The 24,963-nt window shown below is 40.5% G+C and overlaps 1 protein-coding gene and 1 non-coding gene across 4 annotated transcripts; both read left to right on the top strand.

Moving 5' to 3' along the window:
• The first annotated feature begins 18,889 nt into the window (after positions 1 to 18,889).
• Positions 18,890 to 20,283, top strand: LOC109180708 (proline-rich receptor-like protein kinase PERK2). 3 transcript variants are annotated; one of them, XM_019330414.1, is made up of 3 exons: positions 18,890 to 19,789; positions 19,848 to 20,025; positions 20,083 to 20,283. In XM_019330414.1, exons 1-2 carry the CDS (start codon positions 18,997 to 18,999, stop codon positions 19,886 to 19,888), a joined length of 834 nt encoding a protein of 277 aa, XP_019185959.1. In that variant the 5' UTR covers positions 18,890 to 18,996; the 3' UTR covers positions 19,889 to 20,025; positions 20,083 to 20,283. The 3 variants fall into 3 exon arrangements, with proteins under 3 accessions (XP_019185959.1, XP_019185958.1, XP_019185960.1); XM_019330413.1 differs by having other exon boundaries at positions 18,890 to 20,025; XM_019330415.1 differs by lacking the exon at positions 20,083 to 20,283 and having other exon boundaries at positions 19,849 to 20,025.
• Positions 20,284 to 24,212: 3,929 nt separating this feature from the next.
• On the top strand, positions 24,213 to 24,284 carry TRNAT-UGU. Its single transcript has one exon. It is a non-coding gene; the product is annotated as a tRNA-Thr (tRNA).
• The last annotated feature ends 679 nt before the right edge of the window (positions 24,285 to 24,963 follow it).

The following is a 24,963-nucleotide window of genomic DNA, read 5'->3' as shown; positions in this document are numbered from 1 at the left end:
TATCCAAAAACGAAAACCAGCAAACACATCAACCCATTCCTTAACCAAAAAGCCTCCTTCTATCCGAGCTACTAGTCACGCGGAATCCAACACTCATGGAAGGGGTAGTGATGATGCTTGTAGCCATCAATTTGTTACCGTAACCCACACCCCAAACCCGAATGAAGAAGTAATTTTACCAAGCAAGGTTGGGAGTGTAGATGACATTCCAACTTATAGGGCAAGTAGTGAGTTGTTGAAGGAGTATGAACGTGTGAAAGTTTGGAGGAATTGGAGATTAAGTGATCATAATTCGGTTGCTACGACAATAGGACCGGATACTCTAGAGTTAGAGGAATTTGCTCTAACATGGATTGGAACAAGAAATCTTGCTACCGCGACTAGGCTATCGGTGATTAATGAATGTTTTGTTAAGAAAGTTGCCATTATTCGGGGCAAGGAAGTGGCTCAAGAAGTTCCCGAAAATGCCGTTGAGACAATAGATGGATTTGCTCGAGATGATATTGCCCGAGCATTGGTTATTTCAAGGAAAGAAGTGCACGGCACACATGGGGAAGCATCACTTTTGAAGGAAACCGAAGGTGGAAGCTTGCAAGATTTGGACCCATTTCCTTCGCACATAGGGGATGACAACCTAAGTTTTGATGCTATTTCACCCCACACGGCTACGGATGTGACGAATTCGGTGAATGAAAATGTGGAAGAAAATGTTGATGATGAAAACCGAATGGAGGAACAAGAAAATGTGCTACAAATTGAAGTGTCACCTTTGCCACTAAACCGTGCCGAACCAATTCCCTTTGCCACTGCTGAACCACTCATTCCTACACTTGATGAGCCCTTGTGTCTTGACAATGCACCTTACGTGGAACCACCGGAATCATCCATGCCGAGACAACCACGAGAGGAACCACACAAGGAGGTACATTCTACTCCCATTGATATTAATGCTTTGAAAGAAAATATTATTGTGTAAGGAAACTCAAGAATTGAGAGGAGATGTCTTTCAAGAGTTTGAGAAAGTCCAAAATCAATTTGGTAATGTTGATACCAAACTAGATGACTTTCACAAGGAAGCTTATGAAAGGGCCGAATCCTTGTTATTTGGACAAGGATCAATGCACGGCGATATGGCCATAATGTCTACCAAACAAGAAGAGCATAATAGGGAAGTCTTAAAGATGTTCCTTGACTTAGGAAAGAAAGGAACGGAGTGTGAATCTAGGCTACGATTAGTGGAGAATCAATTGAAAGCTCTACTACACCAAGTTGGGGTGAACAATGATCTCTTAATTGGAGTCCAAAGGAACCAAGACAAAGCTTCGGCGAGTTTCCAAAGCTATGTTGATGCTGCCGAAAAGGGGGAAAGAGCTAGAGGAGCCCCATTTGGTAAATCATTTGATTGGACCGTCGTCACAACGGCCACTAGTTGAGCTTATTCGACCTCTAGGAGCACCAAGAGGAGTCACACCGACACCAAGAGCTCAAGGCCGAGGAAAAAGGAGAATAATGGACTATTTGGTGACTGCTCAAAGCACGGACTTTCCTAGCCAACAAGAATGCCAAAGATCATCACCTTCAAGATCAATTTATGAAGAAAACAAATTAAAGCTTATACGAGAGTTGGAGACATTCTTTGGGCATGTAACACCCCAGATTTTCGAGATATTTAAAACTTATAAAATAAAGGTGAAATATCATTAAATCCCAAAACATAATACAAGAGTACGGGGAGCTATGCCACACCTGAGCTAAAGAACTCAGGTGCACAGGCGAACTAACTAATATCCTCAACAATGTAATGCATAAACATGGCACGCAGGCCGAAAGGGGAGCTATCTACTTCTACGTTCCAAGTTCTAGCGCGCTCCAGTGACCTACTCTTTTGTGCCTGAAAGCCAAATATATCTGTTCAGCGAGAGATGCTGGTAACCCACTCCAACGCGTTGAAATACAATACATATATATATATATATATATATATATATATATATATATATATATATATATATATATATATATATATATATATATATATATATATATATATATATATATATATAGATATATATGAAAAGTCATTTTGAACATGAAGATATCTCCTACGAACTCTAGCTTTTGAAACAGGGATAGACTCAACAGATAGGGCTAAGCACAAGCAGCAGTTATACCAAGCATATACAGTTCACAACAGGCAAGACAGATAAGATAAGCACAATTAATAACCATAACCCAACATATACGATCTTCGGCACAAATCCCGTAGTCTCATCCCCAAGATACTCATAACAACAACTCATCCATACTTCATCACATAGCACACTTTGTTGGCGCCACAGGACCAATCGCATGCCCATACATAAGGGTCAGCGCATATAGCTCTGACACGGCCCCGCAGCACCCTGCCCCGTCTCACAGCACGGAGGGGTCGATCGCAACCGACCGATGAGCCGCAGCTCTATATAATATTTATATACCTGACCGGTCTTTACCAGCCTGGTTAACAGTTGGGATGGTTCTCAACCCATTCAACTGCCCGTATAGTGGACCTTTGTCCTATATAATATTTATATACCTGACCGGTCTCTACCAGCCTGGTTAACAGTTGGGATGGTTCTCAACCCATTCAACTGCCCGTATAGTGGATCTTAGTCCTATATAATATTTATATACCTGACCGGTCTCTACCAGCCTGGTTAACAGCCGGCATGGTTCTCAGCCCACCCGACTGCCCGTATAGCCCGATTGATCTCAACCAAGTCGGGGTAACATGCACACATAACATATAGCAAGCACATGCAACCCACATTAACACATTGGGAAGGGGGAGAAAACGTATAACAAAACCTATGCGTGATCCTTCACATTCTGAGAATAGTCCTAAGGGGTTCATACTTCTTTCACCTAGGTCAACGGGATACCAATTCAACTAGCATGCAATATATAAGACTCATACGACCTGCGAACGGTACCCGAAAATCAAACTAGACATAGGCATGATAGACGGAGTCCGTTGGGACACCACGGGGGTCGGGGGAACATCAAACGGGGAAGCCGGGGTCCCGAAGGGTGGGAATTTCCAGCGGGTAGTCGATGGGTGGGGGTCACCCGCCGGCGTTCTACAAATCCGGGCAGCGGGTGCCCGGTGGGCAGCTGCCCGCCCGCCGGCTGCCCGATGCCGGCGTTGCCCGATTTGGCCGCGGGTAGGTGGCAGGTCCCCTATCCCCACCTACCCCCCACTGACTCTTTTTCATCAAAAATGCCCCGGGAACCTTTGTGGAACCCGAAACCATGCTTAGACACTTTCAAACGCAATTGATAACACACGTAGACAATTAACGGATCGAAATCAAGAAACGAACGACACATAACCTATCATGCTTTTCTAAACATAATAAACACCCAATCATGCGAAATCCCACCCAATATATCAAGAATAATACCGTACGATACAACCTAGGGTTCTAATCGTTTTTAAATCAACAAGGACACAATTCATCTTCTAATATCAAGATTCGGTAAGAGTATCACATAAACACCAAGAACATCCTACAATCATCAAGAACATCATATAATTATCAAGAACGTCATATAATCACCAAGAACACCATAATTATCAAGAACCCTTCATTATCAAGATTACCCATGGAATCATCCCACCAATCATCAATAACAATACAACAATTCATCAATACACAATAGTATGGGGAAATCCTAAGGGGGAAATCATAGCTATGAAAATAGGTTTTGTTGAGACATGGATTACTTCTTAGCCTTAATTAATTCCTTGGCTATGAAGGGTCTTTCTTTAAGCTTTCTTGCTTTCTTGATTTCTTCTAAAGGAATTCTTGGAGCTCTTTCGGGTGGTGGAACGTTTATTGTGGTGGGGGGGTTCTAGGTGCCTCTTAAGTCCCCTATTTATATATTTAGGAGTCCTAGTTAGGAACTAATATTATAGGCTTGCTAATTCTATTTCTTTTGGAACTAAGGGTTGGGTTTAGGGATAAGGGCACGTGGACTATGGTGGGCCTTTCCTAATTAATTATTGTGATTTAATTCTTTTTTTTGGGTAATTGATTAAATGATTTAATTGATTTTAGGGATCGTAACACGGGGTGTTACACTCTCCCCCCCTTAACAGGAAGCTTCGTCCCCGAAGCTTGGTCCTTGTCGAGTGACTTCTTCCTAGTTACCTGGTGCGAATAGTTCGGGGTAGCGTTCCCTCATCGTGTCCTTGAGTTCCTATGTTTCACCTCGGTCCAATGATTGGTCCAGAGAACTTTCACCATTTCTATGGTTCGACGTCGTGTGGTCCTCGTCTTAGTGTCCAGGATTCTCACGAGTTTTTCTTCGTATACTAGTGACTCGTCGAGGTCCACGACTTCAGGTTGAAGTATGTGTCTCGGGTCGTGCACGTATTTCTTTAGCTGGGATACGTGGAATACGTTGTGTACTCGTTCTAGTTCAACGGGTAGCGCGAGGCGATAGGCTAGGTTCCCAACTCTTTCTATGATCTCGTAGGGGCCGATGAATTGTGGGCTGAGCTTCCCTTTTCTTCCGAATCTCATCACCCCTCATGTGGGTGAGATTCTCAACCAAACCTTGTCCCCGGTGTTGAACTCGGCTTGTTTCCTCTTTTGGTCGGCATAGGACTTCTGGCGGTCCTGGGCAGTCTTCATCCTTTCCCGGATGTGCTTGATCTTGGTGATGGTATCATGTAGGTGTTGGGGCCCTAGTGTTATTGGGTCAACCATGTCTTCCCAACATAAGGGGGTTCTACACTTTTGTCTGTATAGAGCTTCGTAGGGCGCCATACTAATGCTTGCGTGGTAGCTGTTGTTGTATGAAAATTCGATGAGGTCTAGGTGTTCCTCCCATGTCCCTTGAAAGTCTAACACACAGGCTCTTAGCATGTCTTCGAGAGTTTGAATGGTTCTCTCGGTCTGGCCGTCCGTGGTGGGTTGGAAGGCGGTGCTTAGCTTTAGTTGTGTTCCCAAGGCTAGCTGCAGCGATTTCCAGAATTGTGATAGGAACCTGGAGTCTCTGTCGGATACGATGTTTCGGGGGACTCCGTGGTACTTCACTACTCGACTCAAGTAGGCTTGGGCTAATTGCATCATTGTCCACGTTTCCTTCATAGCGATGAATCGCGCAGTTTTGGTTAGTCGGTCCACTATGACCCAAATCTTATCCTTGCCGGTCTTTGTTGGGGGTAATCCTCCGACGAAGTCCATTGATATGGAATCCCACTTCCCTTGTGGTATCTCAAGGGGTTGTACGAGTCCCTTGGGTTTGCATCGTTCGGCCTTCACCCTTTGGCAATTCAGGCACTTGGCGACGAAATCCGCGATCTCCTTTTTCATGTTGGGCCACCAAAACGACCTTTTTATGTCTTGGTATAGTTTGTCACCTCCTGGGTGAACTGAGTATGGGGAGTTGTGCCCTTCTTCCAAGATTTGTTGTTTCAAGTGGGGGTACGTTGAGGGCACGCACCACCTTCCTTGGTAACGGAGACTGTCGTCTTCGTGTATTTTGAAGGGCCCTTCATTCCCCTGGGTCAGGTCGCGACGGATCTTATCTAGTTCCGGGTCCTGCTGTTGTCCTATTTTGATTTCTTCGAAGAGTGTAGGTATGACTTGTGCGTTGAGCAAGTGGGCGTCGTGGTAGATTTGATCTTGCTTTATTATTTCCAAATTCAGTCTTTGAAAGTCCCTGTACAGCTAGTCCGGTAGGATCCAGGTGGTGTTGAGGGCGTGGCTAGTCTTCCTACTTAGGGCATCCGCCACAATGTTAGCTTTTCCCTCATGGTATTGGATGTCCAGGTCGTAGTCCTTTATGAGTTCTAACCACCTTCGTTGTCTCATGTTTAGGTCCTTCTGGGTGAAGATGTATTTTAGGCTCTTATGGTCCGTCTAAATCTTGCATTGCACCCCATATAAGTAATGCCTCCAAATTTTTAGTGCGAACACGATGGCGGCTAGTTCGAGGTCGTGGGTGGGGTAGTGCTCTTTGTGGGTTTTGAGCTGCCTGGATGCGTAGGCTATTACTCGGCCCTTTTGCATTAGCACGCACCCCAGTCCCTTTTTGGATGCGTCACTGAAGACCTCGAATCCTTCTTCTCCGGAGGGGATGGCGAGTACGGGTGCCGTGGTTAGCTTATCCTTCAATTCTTGAAAAGCTGAGATGCAGTCGTTGTCCCATCGGAAGGGGGTTTCCTTTTTCATGAGTTTGTTGAGGGGTTGGGCTATCCTGGTAAAGTCGGGTACAAACCTTCTGTAGTAGCCTGCCAAGCCTAGGAAGCTTCGGACTTCTGTGAGCGAGCTCGGTGTGGTCCATTCCTTAACGGCACGGATTTTTGCGGGGTCTACCTTAATTCCTTCCTTGGTTATCACGTGGCCCAGGAAGGCCACACTGTCCTTCCAGAATTCGCATTTAGAGAACTTGGCGTAGAGTTGGTGCTTCCTTAGTGTTTGCAGGGTTATGCGGAGGTGTCTTTCATGTTCTTCCTTGTTGCGGGAGTAGACTAGGATGTCGTCGATGAATACAATGATGAAGTCATCCAAGTGGGGTTGGAATACTCGATTCATAAGGTCCATGAATATGGCAGGTGCGTTGGTGAGTCCGAAGGGCATTACTGTGAATTCGTAGTGGCCGTAACGTGTTCGGAAAGCTGTTTTCTGAATGTCCGGTTGGGCCACTTGTATTTGGTGATACCCGGATCTCAGATCGATTTTCGAAAATACCCCTGCCCCTTTAAGTTGGTCGAATAAGTCGTCAATTCGGGGAAGGGGGTACTTATTCTTTATTGTGACTTGGTTAAGTTCCCTGTAGTCGATGCACAGGCGCATGCTTCCATCCTTCTTTTTAACAAACAACACTGGCGCTCCCCATGGGGAGGTGCTAGGGCGGATGTACCCTTGTCTAGCAATTCCTGTAGTTGCATTTTCAGTTCCTTCATTTCTTTTGGTGCCAACCGGTAGGGTGGTTTAGAAATTGGGGCAGCGCCTGGTACGAGATCTATGGTGAACTCGACTTCTCTGGCTGGGGGTGCCCCGGGGATTTCGTCCGGGAAGACGTCGGTGAACTCGTTTACTACTGCAATGGTTTGTGGTTCGAGGATTTTGGTGTTGAGGTCCTCGACCGTACATAGGAAGGCCTCGCTTCTCTTGTTTAGGTATTTCTTCATTTTCACCATGTTTACCAATTTGATCCCGACTTCCCGGTGGGTCTCACGGTATGACACTCTCTTACCGTTCGGTCCCCGTAGGACCACTTTTTGTTCTCTGCATAGGATCTGTGCTTGGTATTTCCCTAGCCAATCCATGCCCAAAATCACCTGTACCCCATCTAGTTTGAATCGGATAAGGTCGCTGGGAAAATCCACCCCTTGTATGGTAATCATTACATTTTCGTACATGCGGTCGCATTTTAGGATCTCGCCGGAGGCCACCTTGACCTGAAGTCGGACCTTGGTGCTGGCGTTGAGGTCGAGCTGAGTGGCAAACTCAGTTGCTATAAACGAGTTGGTAGCGTCCGAGTCAAATAGTATAGTGGCGGGGGTGGCGTGTACCAGAAAGGTTCTGGAGACTATGTTGCTATCTCTAATCCTGGCTTTGCTTAGAGTAAGGATTCTCCCTTGAGTGGTTGGTGTTGTGACCTGTTGAGGTGAGGTGGCCCTGGGGGTTTTAGGTCCGCGGTTGGAGTTCATATGATTTCCTTCGGATTTCCTTTTGTACCCCAGGTGTGTCTCCCGGGGTTGGTTTGGCACTTGTTGTAGTTGGGATGCCTTGGCATAGGCCTCCCCGAGGGTTCCTAGCTCTTGTGTGGCCAGGGCTTTTTGATATTCGGGGTCAAGACCTGTTATGAACTTTTCGATCTTGATCCTCTCGGTGGGTACTAGCTCGGGGATGAGGCGAGCCAGTCGGTGGAATTGTTGGTAGTATTCCGTGATCGAGGTTGCACCTTGTCTTAGGTGGAAGAATTCTTCGTATATGGTGGCTCTTAGATGTTTGGGATAGAATCGTTCTCGTAGTCGTGTCTTTAGGGATTCCCAGTTGAATTCATGGTTATGTTTACATGTGGGTCCCTCGTGGTCCCACCAGGTATCGGCCTCGTGCTTGAAGTAGAAGGAGGCTATTCTTACTTGGTGGTCTTCGGGGCATTTGGTTGTCCTGAATATCTTGTCGAAAGTTCCGATCCATTCCTCGAGGGCTGTGGGGTCTTCGTTCCCTGAGAAGGTGGGTGGTTGATGTGCCGAGACTTGGTGGTGGATTTCCAAGTTCTCGTTTGTTGGTAAGGGTTGGGGAATGGTATTCCTCAGTGCCTGGGCAATTTGGGCCAGGCGTTGTAGATTCTGTGTCAAGAATTCCTGAGTGGGGAGTTTCGGTGTCCCTGTCTGTCCCTTTTTCGGTGCTATCCTGGTGTTCATAAGTCGATGATTTTTTGTATCCTTACCTGGATGCAATAAGTGAAGGGGGAGTTTCTTTTTAGAGGGGGAGTAAGTGGGTGGGTTATGTGTAGGTTTCACAATCTCACCGCGCGTCCTAGGATTTCCAAATCTTATGTTCCTAAGTACCTAGAGTTTGAGCTTAATGTCCTAAAATCTGGTCTTAAGAGTCTTACCCTAGGGTCAATCATAGGCTCTGATACCAACTGTAACAGCCCAGATTTTTGAGGTATTTAAAACTTATAAAATAAAGGTGAAATCTCATTAAATCCCAAAACATAATACAAGAGTACGGGGTGCTATGCCACACTTGAGCTAGAGAACTCAGGTGCACAGGCTAACTAACTAATATCCTCAACAATGTAACGCATAAACATGGCACGCAGGCCGAAAGGGGAGCTATCTACTTCTACGTTCCAAGTTCTAGCGCGCTCCAGTGACCTATTCTTCTGTGCCTGAAAGCCAAATATATCTGTTCAGCGAGAGATGCTGGTAACCCACTCTAACGCGTTGAAATACAATACATATATATATATATATATATATATATATATATATATATATATATATAGATATATGAAAAGTCATTTTGAACATGAAGATATCTCCTACGAACTCTAGCTTTTGAAACAGGGATAGACTCAACAGATAGGGCTAAGCACAAGCAGCAGTTATACCAAGCATATACAGTTCACAACAGGCAAGACAGATAAGATAAGCACAATTAATAACCATAACCCAACATATACGATCTCCGGCACAAATCCCGTAGTCTCATCCCCAAGATACTCATAACAACAACTCATCCATACTTCATCACATAGCACACTTTGTTAGCGCCACAGGACCAATCGCATGCCCATACATGAGGGTCAGCGCATATAGCTCTGACACGGCCCCGCAGCACCCTGCCCCGTCTCACAGCACGGAGGGGTCGATCGCAACCGACCGATGAGCCGCAGCTCTGTATAATATTTATATACCTGACCGGTCTTTACCAGCCTGGTTAACAGTTGGGATGGTTCTCAACCCATTCAACTGCCCGTATAGTGGACCTTTGTCCTATATAATATTTATATACCTGACCGGTCTCTACCAGCCTGGTTAACAGTTGGGATGGTTCTCAACCCATTCAACTGCCCGTATAGTGGATCTTAGTCCTATATAATATTTATATACCTGACCGGTCTCTACCAGCCTGGTTAACAGCCGGCATGGTTCTCAGCCCACCCGACTGCCCGTATAGCCCGATTGATCTCAACCAAGTCGGGGTAACATGCACACATAACATATAGCAAGCACATGCAACCCACATTAACACATTGGGAAGGGGGAGAAAACGTATAACAAAACCTATGCGTGATCCTTCACATTCTGAGAATAGTCCTAAGGGGTTCATACTTCTTTCACCTAGGTCAACGGGATACCAATTCAACTAGCATGCAATATATAAGACTCATACGACCTGCGAACGGTACCCAAAAATCAAACTAGACATAGGCATGATAGACGGAGTCCGTTGGGACACCACGGGGGTCGGGGAAACATCAAACGGGGAAGCCGGGGTCCCGAAGGGTGGGAATTTCCAGCGGGTAGTCGATGGGTGGGGGTCACCCGCCGGCTGCCCACCGGCGTTTTACAAATCCGGGCAGCGGGTGCCCGGCGGGCAGCTGCCTGCCCGCTGGCTGCCCGCTGCCGGCGTTGCCCGATTTGGCCGCGGGTAGGTGGCGGGTCCCCTACCCCCACCTACCCCACACTTGACTCTTTTTCATCAAAAACGCCCCGGGAACCTTTGTGGAACCCGAAACCATGCTTAGACACTTTCAAACGCAATTGATAACACACGTAGACAATTAACGGATCGAAATCAAGAAACGAACGACACATAACCTATCATGCTTTTCTAAACATAATAAACACCCAATCATGCGAAATCCCACCCAATATATCAAGAATAATACCGTACGATACAACCTAGGGTTCTAATCGTTTTTAAATCAACAAGGACACAATTCATCTTCTAATATCAAGATTCGGTAAGAGTATCACATAAACACCAAGAACATCCTACAATCATCAAGAACATCATATAATCATCAAGAACGTCATATAATCACCAAGAACACCATAATTATCAAGAACCCTTCATTATCAAGATTACCCATGGAATCATCCCACCAATCATCAATAACAATACCACAATTCATCAATACACAATAATATGGGGAAATCCTAAGGGGGAAATCATAGCTATGAAAATAGGTTTTGTTGAGACATGGGTTACTTCTTAGCCTTAATTAATTCCTTGGCTATGAAGGGTCTTTCTTTAAGCTTTCTTGCTTTCTTGATTTCTTCTAAGGGAATTCTTGGAGCTCTTTGGGGTGGTGGAACGTTTATTGTGGTGGGGGTGTTCTAGGTGCCTCTTAAGTCCCCTATTTATATATTTAGGAGTCCTAGTTAGGAACTAATATTATAGGCTTGCTAATTCTATTTCTTTTGGAACTAAGGGTTGGGTTTAGGGATAAGGGCCCGTGGACTATGGTGGGCCTTTCCTAATTAATTATTGTGATTTAATTCTTTCTTTTAGGTAATTGATTAAATGATTTAATTGATTTTAGGGATCGTAACACGGGGTGTTACAGGGCACACAAGCAACGAAATGGTGGATGGAAGATCATTTGAAGAATGCGTTGCTTGGTACCAAGCCGGAGTGTTACGGGGTGACAATATTCACGATGCTCATGGAAATTATGTTACCGAACAAGTCATCGCACCATACCAACTCGAGGTAAAAGAACAAGACTTCAAGGAATTAAGGGCACACGTGAATGCCTTAATTGGCAAGAGGTAAAAATTTGAAGCCTCATTTTTTTGGTGTACATAATAGCTAGCTTGTTCGAATTATGCCTTTTGGTACATAATATAAATTGCTAGCATATGGTTTATTTCTTTTTTGTGTCTAGTATGTTTATTGCTTTAAAGTCTCAAGATTTTAAATTGGACTTAGTAATTGCATGTGAGGCGTATAATTGAGAAAATAAAATTGAAAGGGGGAAGAAAAATTAAAAGATAAAAATCAATACGCAACCCCGCGTTATAGTCTCAATATACGTTTAGGACCGTCCAAAATTAAAATCTCTAGGTCTTAAAAGTGTTAAACCCGTCAAATGGCTAGTCGCAATAAAATTGGACAAAAAGATTATTTTTCAAAATTGACATAGCCAAATGACTTGGGTATAAGTTTCGGCATCATCAAAAAGGGGGAAATTGTTAGGAATATATTGTATAAGTTTTGATGAGCCAAATGTATTTTGTAGACCCCAATTTTATTTTATTTGAGTCAGTTCTGGTTCACAAAGTATAGTGCACCACTGCCATGAAGCCTACATGAAGTCTACGTGAAAGCAGTCTGAAGGAAGAATAAATGAAAGCGGGATCATAGCTTAACACATTTATGAAGCATCAAGTTACCAAAGGTTGAGATGGTAGAAGACTTGTTGAAGCATGCCTAATGCGAGATGATCCATAGTTTGATTCCTATTGGAAGCAATTTTGGTGTAAAGATGAATTGCTATCGTGAAGTAGCAATATCAGGAGATGGTGTCACAAGAAAATATCATGAAAGAATAATTTTATATCGTGATAGGTATAATTATCGCATGATGATGTCACTACTATCGGGGGATGACATCACAGTGTGGTAAGGCTAGTGGAGAACACGTGGAAGAGCCAAGAAAAAAGAATTTATGTCTTGGATTGTACTAATTGGATATCTAGTCGAAATGGAAGAAGCTTTACCAAGCAAAGCAAATGGTCCACAATTTGATTCCCACTTGAAGCAATTTTATAAAAACATGATATTGGTCCATGATATACAATGGAACGTGATATCTGGTCCATGATACAAGGTGGAACAAGGTGGAACATGATAGCTAGCTCATGATATGAAATGGAACGTTATATATATAGTCCATGATACAAGGTGGAACATGATACACTATTGGGACATGACATCATCAAGAGGAGCTATGACATCATGATAGAATTAGACAGACATCATCAAGAGGAGCTATGACATCATGATAGAATTAGACAAAAACATTCTTTTGAAGCTCTGTTTCTGCAGAAGAAGTCGAAGGAGAAGAAGAAGCTGATATACGAAGGAAATCTTTTTAATACTCAAGCAAGAATCAGCAGATAAATTATTTGATCAACTTGGCACATCAGATCAATAATTCAACAAAAGTCATGCCAGAGAAATTCAAATTTGGAGGCTACCCATTCCAAAGAAAAGCTTTGTCAGATTAAAGGAGACCAACGGCGAGATTTCTCAAAATCTTCTGACAGACGGCGAAATGATTTTTGCAGACCAAGTTGGCAAAATTATTTGATCAACTACAATTCAAAATGGACGATCAAGATCGAAAATTGATCAACGGGCAAATAGCTTTCATTGGCTATAAAATGCCCAAGCAGACTTGAAGACAACAACGACTTGTATACGGCTGAAAAAACAAAGAGAAAAGCAAGCAATATTCAAATCAGCCAAGAAGCAATATATTGAGCTATACACGATTAAATTCAAGTCTGAGTGAGAGAAAAATTTTATCTCTATTGTAAATCTTCTACTGAGTGTAGAAAAGGGGTAGAGTAACTAGGGAGAGTGGAAAACCCAGTTGGAGTGTAGCTTTGTGCGTAGCACTCGGTTGTAACGGGCAGAGTAACAAGGGGAGCTTGTGAAAACCCGGTGAGAGCGTAGCTTTGTGCGTAGTTCTCGTGGTGTAGGAGTACAGCTTGGTGCGAAGTACTCGGGAAGGCGGAGTAACAAGAGGAGCTTGCGAAAAACCTTGGTGGAGTGTAGCTTTGTGCGAAGCACTCGGAGAAGTGTCGCTGTGCACTTATTCATTATTGTATCTGGGTGATCGAAGAATAGTGAATTTCCTCCTTGAAGTGAAAGGAGAAGAGTGGACTAGGAGGATTACACCACCTCTGAACCACTATAAATCTCTCTCTCTATTTACTTACTGCTCATTTAATTTCGTGCATGCTTATATTATCTGTGAACTAACCCGTTACGGTTTATTACGTATCTTTATCTGTCTGGGTTTGATAGTTCCCTCGTTTGCATGCAAGTGAAATTTTATATACATCATCCTACATCTATATTAAGTGTTTCTAACTTGATGCATGTATAGAATCTCTCTTTGAGCACGACACAATTAAAGCATAACACTTTGCCGTTACATTTTCCGCTGTGCACACTCTAAGTTATTATACTTGTTTATGCTTGTTACTTAGAGTTGAAGTTACCAAAGTGTTGTTTGCTAAAGAAGTTTGAAAAGTTAGAGAAGTCTATTCACCCCCCCCCCCCCCTCTAGACTTCTCGTCACCCTTTCAGGACCAACACTATGCTTCTGGTGTGAAAAGAGACATGACAAATATAGTCAGTTTTCTTAATCCAAATTTGCTTAGTAAATGGGTAATATGGTTATGAGCATATTTTTCAGCCCTCTAATCTTTGTAAAAATATAAACTTTCAGGTCTAGTGTGGCCGCGAACCCTACAATAATGACAAATGTGTTATATTGTTTATAAACGCATTTGTTTTGCTATGCATTACCATGACCTTGTCGGGCTGAGCTTGATTCAAGAATGTTTGGATCTGGTCCTGATGCCTTGACAAAGACAGTTTTATCTTTGTTTTTGCCGCCAGTGAAACCTAGGCCAAAGTTCGTAGTTGATTATCTTCCCGAATCAAGAATTTTATCAAGTGTGGAAGTGTTGTCCAACATCTTGATTCATTTCTTGAGAGTGTTCAGCTCATGCTTCAGTTTTTCCTCTCGATCAAGACTTGCTTTTATAAGAACATCTCTACCAGTAACTTGATTTTTGTACACTTTCCTAGCATCTAATATCCCAACTTGACTATACAAAGAGTAATTAGCTTTAAGTAAAATCTCCCATTTGGAGTACAGCTTTTTGTATTCTAATTCATATGAAGGAGCAGGCAAATCTAGATCTTCAGTTGAGGTGTATTCGTCGCCTTTTGAGTCAGCAACTTCTTCAAATTCTTGATCAACAGCAGTAATGGCCGTGAAGGCCACGAAATTTCCAGAAATTTCCTTTGTATAAGATTCAGCAGCTTCTGACTCAGGTTCATCATCACTCCAGGTCAGGGCATACATTGATTTCTTTCGTCTTAGGTACGTGGGACATTCTGCTTGGACATTACCATACCCTTCACATTCATAGCAACGACTACCTTTGCCATTTGTTTTGTCTTTTGACTGGGCTGGTCGTGAAGTAGCAGGTTTGTAGTATGAAGTTCCAGGTTTTGACACATTCTTTGACATGTTGTTAGAACTTAGCTCGATCCATTCTGATTTTGAAACTTACCATTTCGTGAGCTGTTCTTTTGTTTAACCTGTTTCAAAAACTTAGAAAATTGTCTAGTCAATAGTGCAATTGGATTATCACCAGACTCATCTAGATCAAACACGGAATCAAGATCTTTAGCGGTAAAGGCAACAATTTTCTCATTCTTGGTGCGATCAGAAAAGATTTTCATCTCATACATTTGAAGGTTTCCTATTAATTGAGCCACAGAATTATTTTTCCAACCTGCGTTTTCTTGAATAGCAGTTACCTTCATTTTGAAACGTTCTGGTAATGACCTTAGGATTTTCTTGATCAGCTTTGGTTGAGAGAAAGGTTCACCAAAAACGATGGCTCTATTTTCAAGTTGTTGAACACGTCCATTAAAGCCCACAATGGTCTCGTCCTCATTCATTTGAAGTTCCTCAAAGTCAAATTGTACAAGTTGTAATTTTGACTGCTTGACTGAGTTTGTGCCTTCATAGGTTGTTTCAAGAATTTCCCATGCAGCTTTGGCTGAATCGCAACCTGCAACCAAAGTAAATTGACTTTCATACATTAGTGAGAAAATCGTGTTGAGAGCTTTGTTGTTATAGCCAACATTGGTCATTTCGGTTTCATCCCACTCTATTTCAGGTTTGGGTACTAGGGGATTTTCTGGAGTAGCTCCAGCGTTGGTAGGATGGGTCCATCGAGTTAAAACTGCTCGCCAAACCCGTTCGCCTTGAGCTTTAAGATGTGTTCTGGTACATGTTTTCCAGTAGGCATAATATCACCTGTTAATTCAGGAGGGGGCCTATGTCTTTCCATCTTGAAGCACTTAGCACACCGTGAGAATGAACAAAGCAGCACAAACAATACAAATAAGATTAACCGCTAAAAACTTTAGTTCAAGAAACACGATATAGCCAGATTGGTAGACTAATAATTTAAGTCTACGAGCTCTGATACCAAGTGATAGTGAATCGTGGATCTTGAATAGCAAGTAGCTCCTACAAGTGCTATTTAAGTTCTATTTTAATTTTAATTAGCAAAATTTTAATTTAGTTTGATTTTCATAAAATGACAAAGCAAAATAAAAGACAAGTATAGAAAAATAGAACCAGGACACATCAATTGGTCACGCAATTCGGAGCTAAAACTCCTACGTCTGCGAGGCAACTCACGTCATCCCAATCCACTAGATGTTCACCAAGATTACAGGGGTTTACATGACATAGTCACATACAAAAAGGAAACAGGAAAATACACCAACATAATCTTCAATATATCTACGTTGGGAGAGGGTACGTGCATGCCATTATCAACCTTCAATCTTCACCTCGCAAGATACTACCTCGTGGAGAATATTTTACCAACTCAAGATAGATAAATAACCAGCTTAATAAAATAGAATTTCCCTTCGATTTAATGCGCTGAGGTTGTGTAACTAGAACTCCAAAATCTCAACCTTTTATAATCAAATTAGAGTAACTAATTTGACTCAAAATGTGCTGTCTAGATTTCCATAATAAATAAGCACCATTCATTTAAAAACCAGCCTGAAAACTTGTTCAAAACAACTGAATTTTGTTAGATAAAAACACAATATACACTGTCCAAACGCTGACATTGATCAGAAGATAGCTGAAATAAATTCAGTAATGAAGACTGTGTCGCTAAAAGAGATCCAGGCAAAGATACGGTCCAAAATAGTCTAAATAAAATATAACTTAGGTTTGACAAATAATTAGCCAAATAAACAAAATAAAAAAAGTGTATCATTTGTACCCTTACATGTATAATGGTATTAGGATGGTCAAATTATCTTTAAGGTCCATCACTTTAAAAAATGATACAATTAAAGATAATAATTGTTAATAGTGCTAATATGATCTTTAGAAAAACTCGTAGCGGCTATAAAAAATTGCATTAGTGCATATACTTGACACTTAATGGTTAATCCAAATTTAATAACACTCTGATCAAGATCTCGCTACTGCGTACTGGTATAGAATGTTGGCATGGTTAGTAGAACACGTACTTGTGGTGGACAAGAAAAAAAAAAAAAAAAAAAAAAAAAAAAAAAAAAAAAAAAAAAAAAAGAAAAAAGGACAGAATAGAATCTCAAGAGGTAAAGTCAATGCAGGATGAAACATGTTTGACTTTCAGTTTGAAAAGCTCATCAAAAGTAAATTAAAGAAAACAGGATCTTTTGCTTTTACTTTCATGAATATATATATATATATATATATATATATATATATATTGGCTCTGTTTGGTAACATAGTTAGTTTATCAATTAATTTTAATTTGTCTGGCCACTATTAGTGTTTAACTTGGTTAAACAGTCAATGTTTGATTAATAAGTTTTTTGTAACAGCTTATTGCTTCCAAACGTTAAAATTTAAAAAGCTACTCAAAGCAGCATTTTGAGAAAAATAAATTATACCCTTAAAGATTATTTTGCAGTTAATCATCTATCAACTAATATCTAATTTACCAAACATCTTTTTACATCTAACTAATGTTATTAGTTAGTCAAACTCGCTAACCCCGATTGTCATTTCAAATGCATTCCGGCTGCCTTACAGCGTAAGATTATTCTGACGGCGTTTGGGCAGGGCAAGAATCAATATGATGATATGTGTGAAGTGCATTTGTTGGCCGCAAATGGAGCATGCACTACACCCAAGAGAATCTACGCATAACCATTTTCCAACTGGCTTAGCTCTGTTGCACATTCTCTACGCACTCCATCTCCATCTCATCTGTTTTCCACTAATAGTCGCCAATTTTGTATCGTCCAACCCAATCAATGCGTGAGGCTTTTGTGTATATATCATAATATCATATGTTACTGAAAGATGATATATGTTAGAGTTTGATGGAGTTTAGAGTAAAGTGCACGGCAACAAAGCCGAACGAAACAAGAACACATCTTCTTAGTTCAAACCTTAATCGGTTTCCTGGGTGGGTCTGGAGTGTGGGGGCAGCGCCCCGCAGTTCAATATAGGGATAATTTTGTAAGGAAAAAATGTTTAAATTATTTACCAAACTACGTGTAAAAGTTTGTTCAATTGAGTCATTCAACTAAAAAAAAGTGCAATTATGTTTTTGAATTGTCTAAAATTATACCATCCGTTTAAATTTGACTTGTTCATTATATCATCGCTGACGTGGTGGTCATCATATTAAAAAAAATTAATTACTTAAATTTATTTTAATAATTTTAAATAAAATAAAATTTAAAAAAAAACAATAAAAATGAAAAATCTCACTGTTCTCCCCGTCTTCGTCTCCATCTGGGGATGAAGACGAGGGAGTGGGTGGGGTTTTATTTATTTATTTAAAATTGTTAAAATAACTTTAAACATAATGTTTTCAAATAAATTTAAAAATAATAATTTTTTAATTGAATTACCTCCACGTCAGCAATGTCTTGAGAAACACGTCAAATTTGATGAAATTGCAAAATTTTAGATAGTTTAGAGACCTAATTGCATCTTTTGAGTTAGATGACTAAATTGCACTTTTACATGTAGTTCAGTGACTAATTTGAACATTTTTCCTTTTGTAATTGTACATCTATAAAGATGATGATGCTTGTAATAATAGATATTCCATCGTCACAATTAATAAAAGATCTTTCCAAATGCATACTCTTCGGAACTACGTAAACTTATCTTCTTCATCTTCATTTTTTGTTCTTGATCTCGTGATCCCGTTTTACTTCTAAACCCAATGTTTGTGCATTAAGAAATTTCCAATCCTATATATGTAAATTGTTGTTGTCGTGATAAAGGGTATTTATCAATTTTGCGGCACTTTGAACTTTTGGACCACACATGATGCTTGTTAGTCCTTGTCAAAATACATTCACCCAATACAACAAAAAAGGTATACAAATTTGATTGATGCATCCACTGGCAAAAAAAGAAAATAAAAAGGCTCAATTTATTGATTGGCCCCATTTCAGATATGATGCCCCAAGTAATACAATTTAACATTAATGAATCTGATGCCTTTCTTACTTATGCTTCTTCCTTCTCCTTCTCTATATAAATAAGAGTTGATGATGGAGTTTTGTTATTAATCAGTAAAACAACAATAGCAACTGCAGGGCATAGTAAGAGGTTGAGGTTTGCAGTTGATTAAGATCATATAATCTAGCTAGCTAGCATTATACTAATTCAATGGCGGCTACCCATCGACGTTCTGTTTCATGGCTATCTTTGTCTTCTGTTCGTCGCCCTACAACCGCACCCACCCCACCACCCGCACGGTCAGACTCCATTCGACCCCCGGCTTTTAAGCCATTTACGACACTTTCATCTGCACCATCTGCTCAACCACAAAAGCCTACTTGGCCACCAACTGCAATAGGTGCAGCAGCACCAGAGCAAAGAGCTCAAACTCCACAGCCACCACCCGTTCAACGCCCGCTGTTTAGGTCTGCCACCGCCACCGCCAAGCCTGCCGCCGCCTCTCCTCCACCGCAGCCAGCAGCCGCTCCCATTTCCCTGCAGCCTCCAGCCAGAGCTGCTGCACAAAGGTCCTCTCCTCCTCCTACTCTTACCATAACTTCTCCAGCAGTCTCTAATAATGCCCCTAAGGCCCCAACCACTACTTCTCCTGCCCTTAAATCATCACAACCTATTGCACCATCCATTCCCACATCCCCAATCACCACCAACCCTTCATCTCCTTCAACAATTCTTCAACAATTCAACAATTCTTCAGCAGAAACGACTGACCATAAGAGCTTACTGGTGCAACAAGTCACTGAAAAGTCCAATCAAGTTGACACTAAACACCATAAATTACAGAGCACAGCACAGATTGCGAAAGCTGGGGTAGCATTCGAAGAGAAGGCGGTAGCCATGCAAAGAAAACATGGAATGAGAATCGTGAGATTAGTTGGTAATAACATTGGGGCAGCCATGGTCGTCAGTGGAGCTAAACCTCTAAGCATTCAGGACAAAAGAAGTACTACTCCTAACTGCAATAAGGAGAAGAATCGTCCTAAAACCTTGCAATCAGAAAGCAGTAGTACTCTATTCATTAACAGTAACGTTCAAGGAGTGAACAATTCAATTGCAGTTGACTCTAGTCTCGCTCACCATGATCCAGGGCTCCATGTATTCACCTTTGAGCCCTGAAATGGCAGCATATATATGATTTAGAGAGAAAGCACTGAAGAACAGATCAGACCTTAATTACCTTCATACATGTGCATGCTCGATCTTTTACTTTTAGAGTTTAATTAAATAGAGTAAAACAAAATAAATGTAGCCGGTTACGGACCTCACGATTCCAGTTCCCTGGTTGCCATTTTCTAGCTAATGATTCATATGTACCCTTATTTTCAAATATATTGCCGTGTATGATGGAGAGAAGTAGTTATGATTATTCAAAATTATTTATGTCACTCCCTAGTCAATCTAAGAAGAGTATATTAAGTTATGAAAAGTTTCTACTAATTTATCCTAGCTTCCTAAATTGTTTTAGCATCTATTGTACGTATTTATTCCTAATCATTTTCCTTTAATTTGCAAAATCTCTTTATGAGTTGTGAGACGGGTGAGTTTTTCACAAGTATTATACTGCGGTCTGCGGCTCATGTATTATTATTTTCTTAATAATAATTAACTCTCCAACTCTTAACATTACAATTTAATTTTAAAATATTATATTTTTCAGCATAAGTATTACACTTGAATAAGTAATGATCAATCAATTTATTCATAATTAGTACTATTACACTTTTCTATTAAGTATTACATTTTCCTTATAAATAACAAACAATCTATTTTACATTTCCATCTTAACTTGACATGTTTTATTGATAATGGTTTGTGACACTATTCCCCCAGACTCACCCTATAATAATTATCATAAAAGATGGTTTTGCATGTAAACGGGAAAATGACACTTTTTTTTCCCCTGAGTTATATACTTATAACACTTTTGCTCCCTAAATTATTTAAGTGGTAATTTTTTCTCCTGAAATGTTAAATGAACATATTTACCCTTAAAATAAATATTCCATTTATTTTTCTTCTCCAACAAATAATGACCACGATTTGGTTCAAACCGAACAGACACTATAGCAACCAAACTGAAATATACCGATTACGATTTAGAATCGAAACCCGATATTTAGAGTTTATTAAAATCGCGAACCGGAACGGCCGGTTCATGTTCCGAACTGAAAAAATAAAATACATTTATTGTTGAATTTAGACTATTTTAAAAATAAAAAATAAAATTTTAAAATAAAGTTTGAACTAGCAGTTCAAACTAGATCCGGAACCGTGAACCGGCGGTTCAAAATCAAAACCAAATCGCGGTCATATATACTTATATGTGAGAATCAGAATAAATGTAAAAAAAAAAAAAAAAAAAAAAACATACACTATTTGTAAATATTATAATCCTAATTTTAAACTAATGCTAGTAGTTGTTCCAATTCGAACCGCTGATTCAAAATTCAGGATCCAGTTTTTTCAATTCATGATTATAATAAACTGAAATCCAAATATTGAGTTTTGGATCTGAATCATAACCGGAAACTTTCAATTCGATTACTATAGTGTCCGGTTCAGTTCAAACAGAACCGTGTCATCCCTACTTATAAGCAATAATTTGTTGGAGAAAGAAAAATAAATAAAATGTTTATTTTAAGGGTAGAGATGTCAATTTAATATATCAGAGGGAAAAACTGCCACTTTTAGAATAATTGAGGGGGCTAATGTGCTTACATGAATAATTTATTAGAGAAAGAAAAATAAATAAAATGTTTATTTTAAGGGTAGAGATGTCAATTTAATATATCAGGAGGAAAAACTGCCACTTTTAGAATAATTGAGGGGCTAATGTGCTTACATGAATAATTCAGGGAGAAAAAAATGTCATTTTCCCTTTTGTAAACTCATTCTTTTTTTTTTTTAAATGCTAAAGCCAACAACAAACACCTCCACTGAAGCTCGATCTCATGACCTCTCATATGAGAGAGGCCCATACATTTCATCTGAACAAAAGGTGCTTGGCAGTAAACTCAGTCTTTGAAAATGAGTGGTACGGATAAGAAATTTTTAAATGTATTTAAAATTTTAATTTTAATAAAATAATGTTTTCCCCCTAATTTTTTTAAAACTTAAATTAATTTTCTCTTTTTCTTTTAGTACAAATAAGATTACCATATAAAAAATATATCATTAAAAAGAATTATAATATCGTGCAAGGTGAACCCTGATCCAAAACGACGCTATTTCATAACCTACATAAATGGTACTTATAGCGGCACCGGTTTTATTTATTTATTATTATTATTATTATTATTATTATTATTATTATTATTTGCAATCAGAAACAACATTAACACCACATGTTCATAATAATTTTTTAACTACAAATACATAATATGTCAATGGCAGGTGCATAATCTATTAACTATAAGTTTATAAAATTAATATCTTAAGTGCATAATTAAAACGTGTTAATTTGTAATTAAATATCTCTTAAAACTATACCATAATCATGATTACATATCAAACACTCAATTTATGAATCTTTAACTTTAAATTTATTTACAATTTTGTAACTAACATAAAGAGTGCATTTAGTGATGACGTTTTTTGTTTTTTTTTTTTTTTATTGTTTTTTTATTGTTTTTATTTTTTGTTTTTTTGTTTGTTTTTTTTTGGCACAAGTGTCAAATAGGCCCATTTACTGCTGCGAAGTGCTCAATTTCCACCACGAACTAAATGAAGTGTCAAATAGGCCTATCTACCAGCTAAATTTGTTCAATTAACTTTTTTTACAAGTTACCTATTTATTAATTATTAAAAAATAAATAAAATAAAATAATTAAAAAAAAATTAAAAAAATTAAAAAAATTAAAAAAGATAATAGCCACCGGCTGTCCGGCGAGGACAGCCGGTGGCTGCCCATTCACATACAGCCGTGGCTAGGGGTGTCAAAGTGGGTCGAAGCCCGCGGGTTAGCCCGCACCCGCCCCGCAATGGAGCGGGTTAGGGCCGCAAGAAACTAGGCTCGCGAAAATGCGGGCCTAACAGGTATGGTCCGCGGAGGGCCAAAGCCCGCCCGCGGGTTTCAGGCCATATTTAAAAAATAAATAAATAAATTATATACATAATATCTTTTTTTTTTTTAAATCATATATATAATATCTTAATTCTTAGGCAATGTATAGATCTAACTATCTAAGAGTACGCAGAAGGGGAGAAATCCAATAATTCAATAATCCTTCGCCAATTCTTAATTCAATAATTCCTAGAGTATGTAGTTCTTCGGTTCTCCCGTCTCCATCTGCCTCCAACTCTATCAAATAATTACTAAAACTAAATCATCAATGCATACATATTTATGAATTACTAAATCGCCTCCAAGTCTAGCAAACATTCATATTTATATATGTATTATACACAGACGGGAATTGTAGAGGGAAAATATGAAGCTAAGAGAGAAATCGAGTGTGCTGTTGAACCCTAGCTTTGATCACCCTTCTACAGTTTTGCTGAACGAGCGGTATCGATCCGGGAGATTTGGGTGAGGTTTATGGATTTTATGGAAGTTTCCGAAGCCATATTTCAAGCGGTTTTAACATGTCTATATACTATTTAATGTTTTTTTTTTTAAATTTAAGTAATGACCCGCGGGCCAGCCCGCGAGACCGCATGAACCGGGCTTGGGTTGTATAGTTCCAAGCCTGCGGGCTTCGCGGGCCGGCCCGCCAAAGCCCGCCAAATAAAAAGCCCGCGGTGGGGCGTGCCTAATGAGGCGGGCCGGCCCGTATTGAAACCCCTAGCCGTGGCTGTCTAGCAAGGACAGCCGGACAGCCACGGCTATCCAACTGAGGTCCAGATCTGGACCTCAAGTTTGAGGTCCAGATTTGGACCTGGAACGTATGGCCCCCGCCCTCGTTCCAAACGGCCATGGACGTCCTCAGACAGCAAGGCCGTCCATAGCCGTTTGAGGTCCAGATCTGGACCTCAGTTGGACAGCCGTGGCTGTCCTCGCTGGACAGCCACGGCTGTCTGTGAATGGGCAGCCACCGGCTGTCCTCGCCGGACAGTCGGTGGCTATTATCTTTTTTTTTTTTAATTTTTTTTAATTATTTTATTTTATTTATTTATTTATTAATAATTAATAAATAGGTAACCTGTAAAAGAAGCTAATTGAACAAATTTAGCTGGTATATGTGCCTATTTGACACTTAATTTAGTTCGTGGTGGGAATTGAGCACTTCGCAGAAGTAGATGGGCCTATTTGACACTTGTACCTTTTTTTTTTTTGTTTTTTTTTTTTTTGGGTGATGAAAAACAACTTTGGTACTACACATAAATAATCTGTTAACTCTAGCAAAATAATATGCTAGTTTGTGTTTGTCCTTATAGCTTAGTGGTAGAGCGTTAGTCTTGTAAATTGAAGGTCTGTAGTTCGATCCTGCATGGGGGCAATTTTATAATACAGCCTGCATTTAAGGCCTTAAATACTAATTGATGATTTTGTCGGGACCGGGTAGGGAAATAGAAGTGTTATTGTTCGGGATGCTATGCTCAAAAGAGTATGTACAAAGCCCGAGATACTAGCCCAAATAATAAATAAATAATACATCATACTATAACTCTAACAGCACGTTTGGTTCACGGAATGAATTTTGAGGTAATAGGAATGCTATTCCATAAGGAATGGAATAGGCAAGGAATAGAATAGGAATTGTATTCTATTGTTTGGTTCGCGGAAGGAATAGACTTTATGAATTATATTACAGTGTTTGGTTGATTTAAGGAATAGAACTAAAATATGTTTTAAAAGACATAAATACCCTTATAAAAATATGTGATGGTGGCGGTGGTGATGGTGGCGGGGTGGCGGCGGGGGTGGTGGCGGCGGGGGTGGTGACGGTGGTGGTGATGGTGGTGGTGGCGGTGGTGCTGGGGTGGTAGTGCTGGGGGCGACGGTAGCAGTGGTGGGGGCGACGGTGGTGGTGGTGACGGTGACGGTTGTGGCAGTGGTGGTGGGGGCGGCGACGGTTGTGGCGGTGGTGGTGATGGTGGTGGCGGTGGTGCTGCTGGGTGGTGGTTCTGGTGGCGGTGGCGGCGGTGGTGGTGGCGGTGGCGGTGGTGGTGCTGGGG

Source organism: Ipomoea nil, unplaced genomic scaffold (genome assembly GCF_001879475.1).
Source record: "Ipomoea nil cultivar Tokyo-kokei standard unplaced genomic scaffold, Asagao_1.1 scaffold1034, whole genome shotgun sequence".
Lineage (NCBI taxonomy): Eukaryota > Viridiplantae > Streptophyta > Magnoliopsida > Solanales > Convolvulaceae > Ipomoea > Ipomoea nil.
This window is presented reverse-complemented; position numbering and strand designations above follow the sequence as displayed.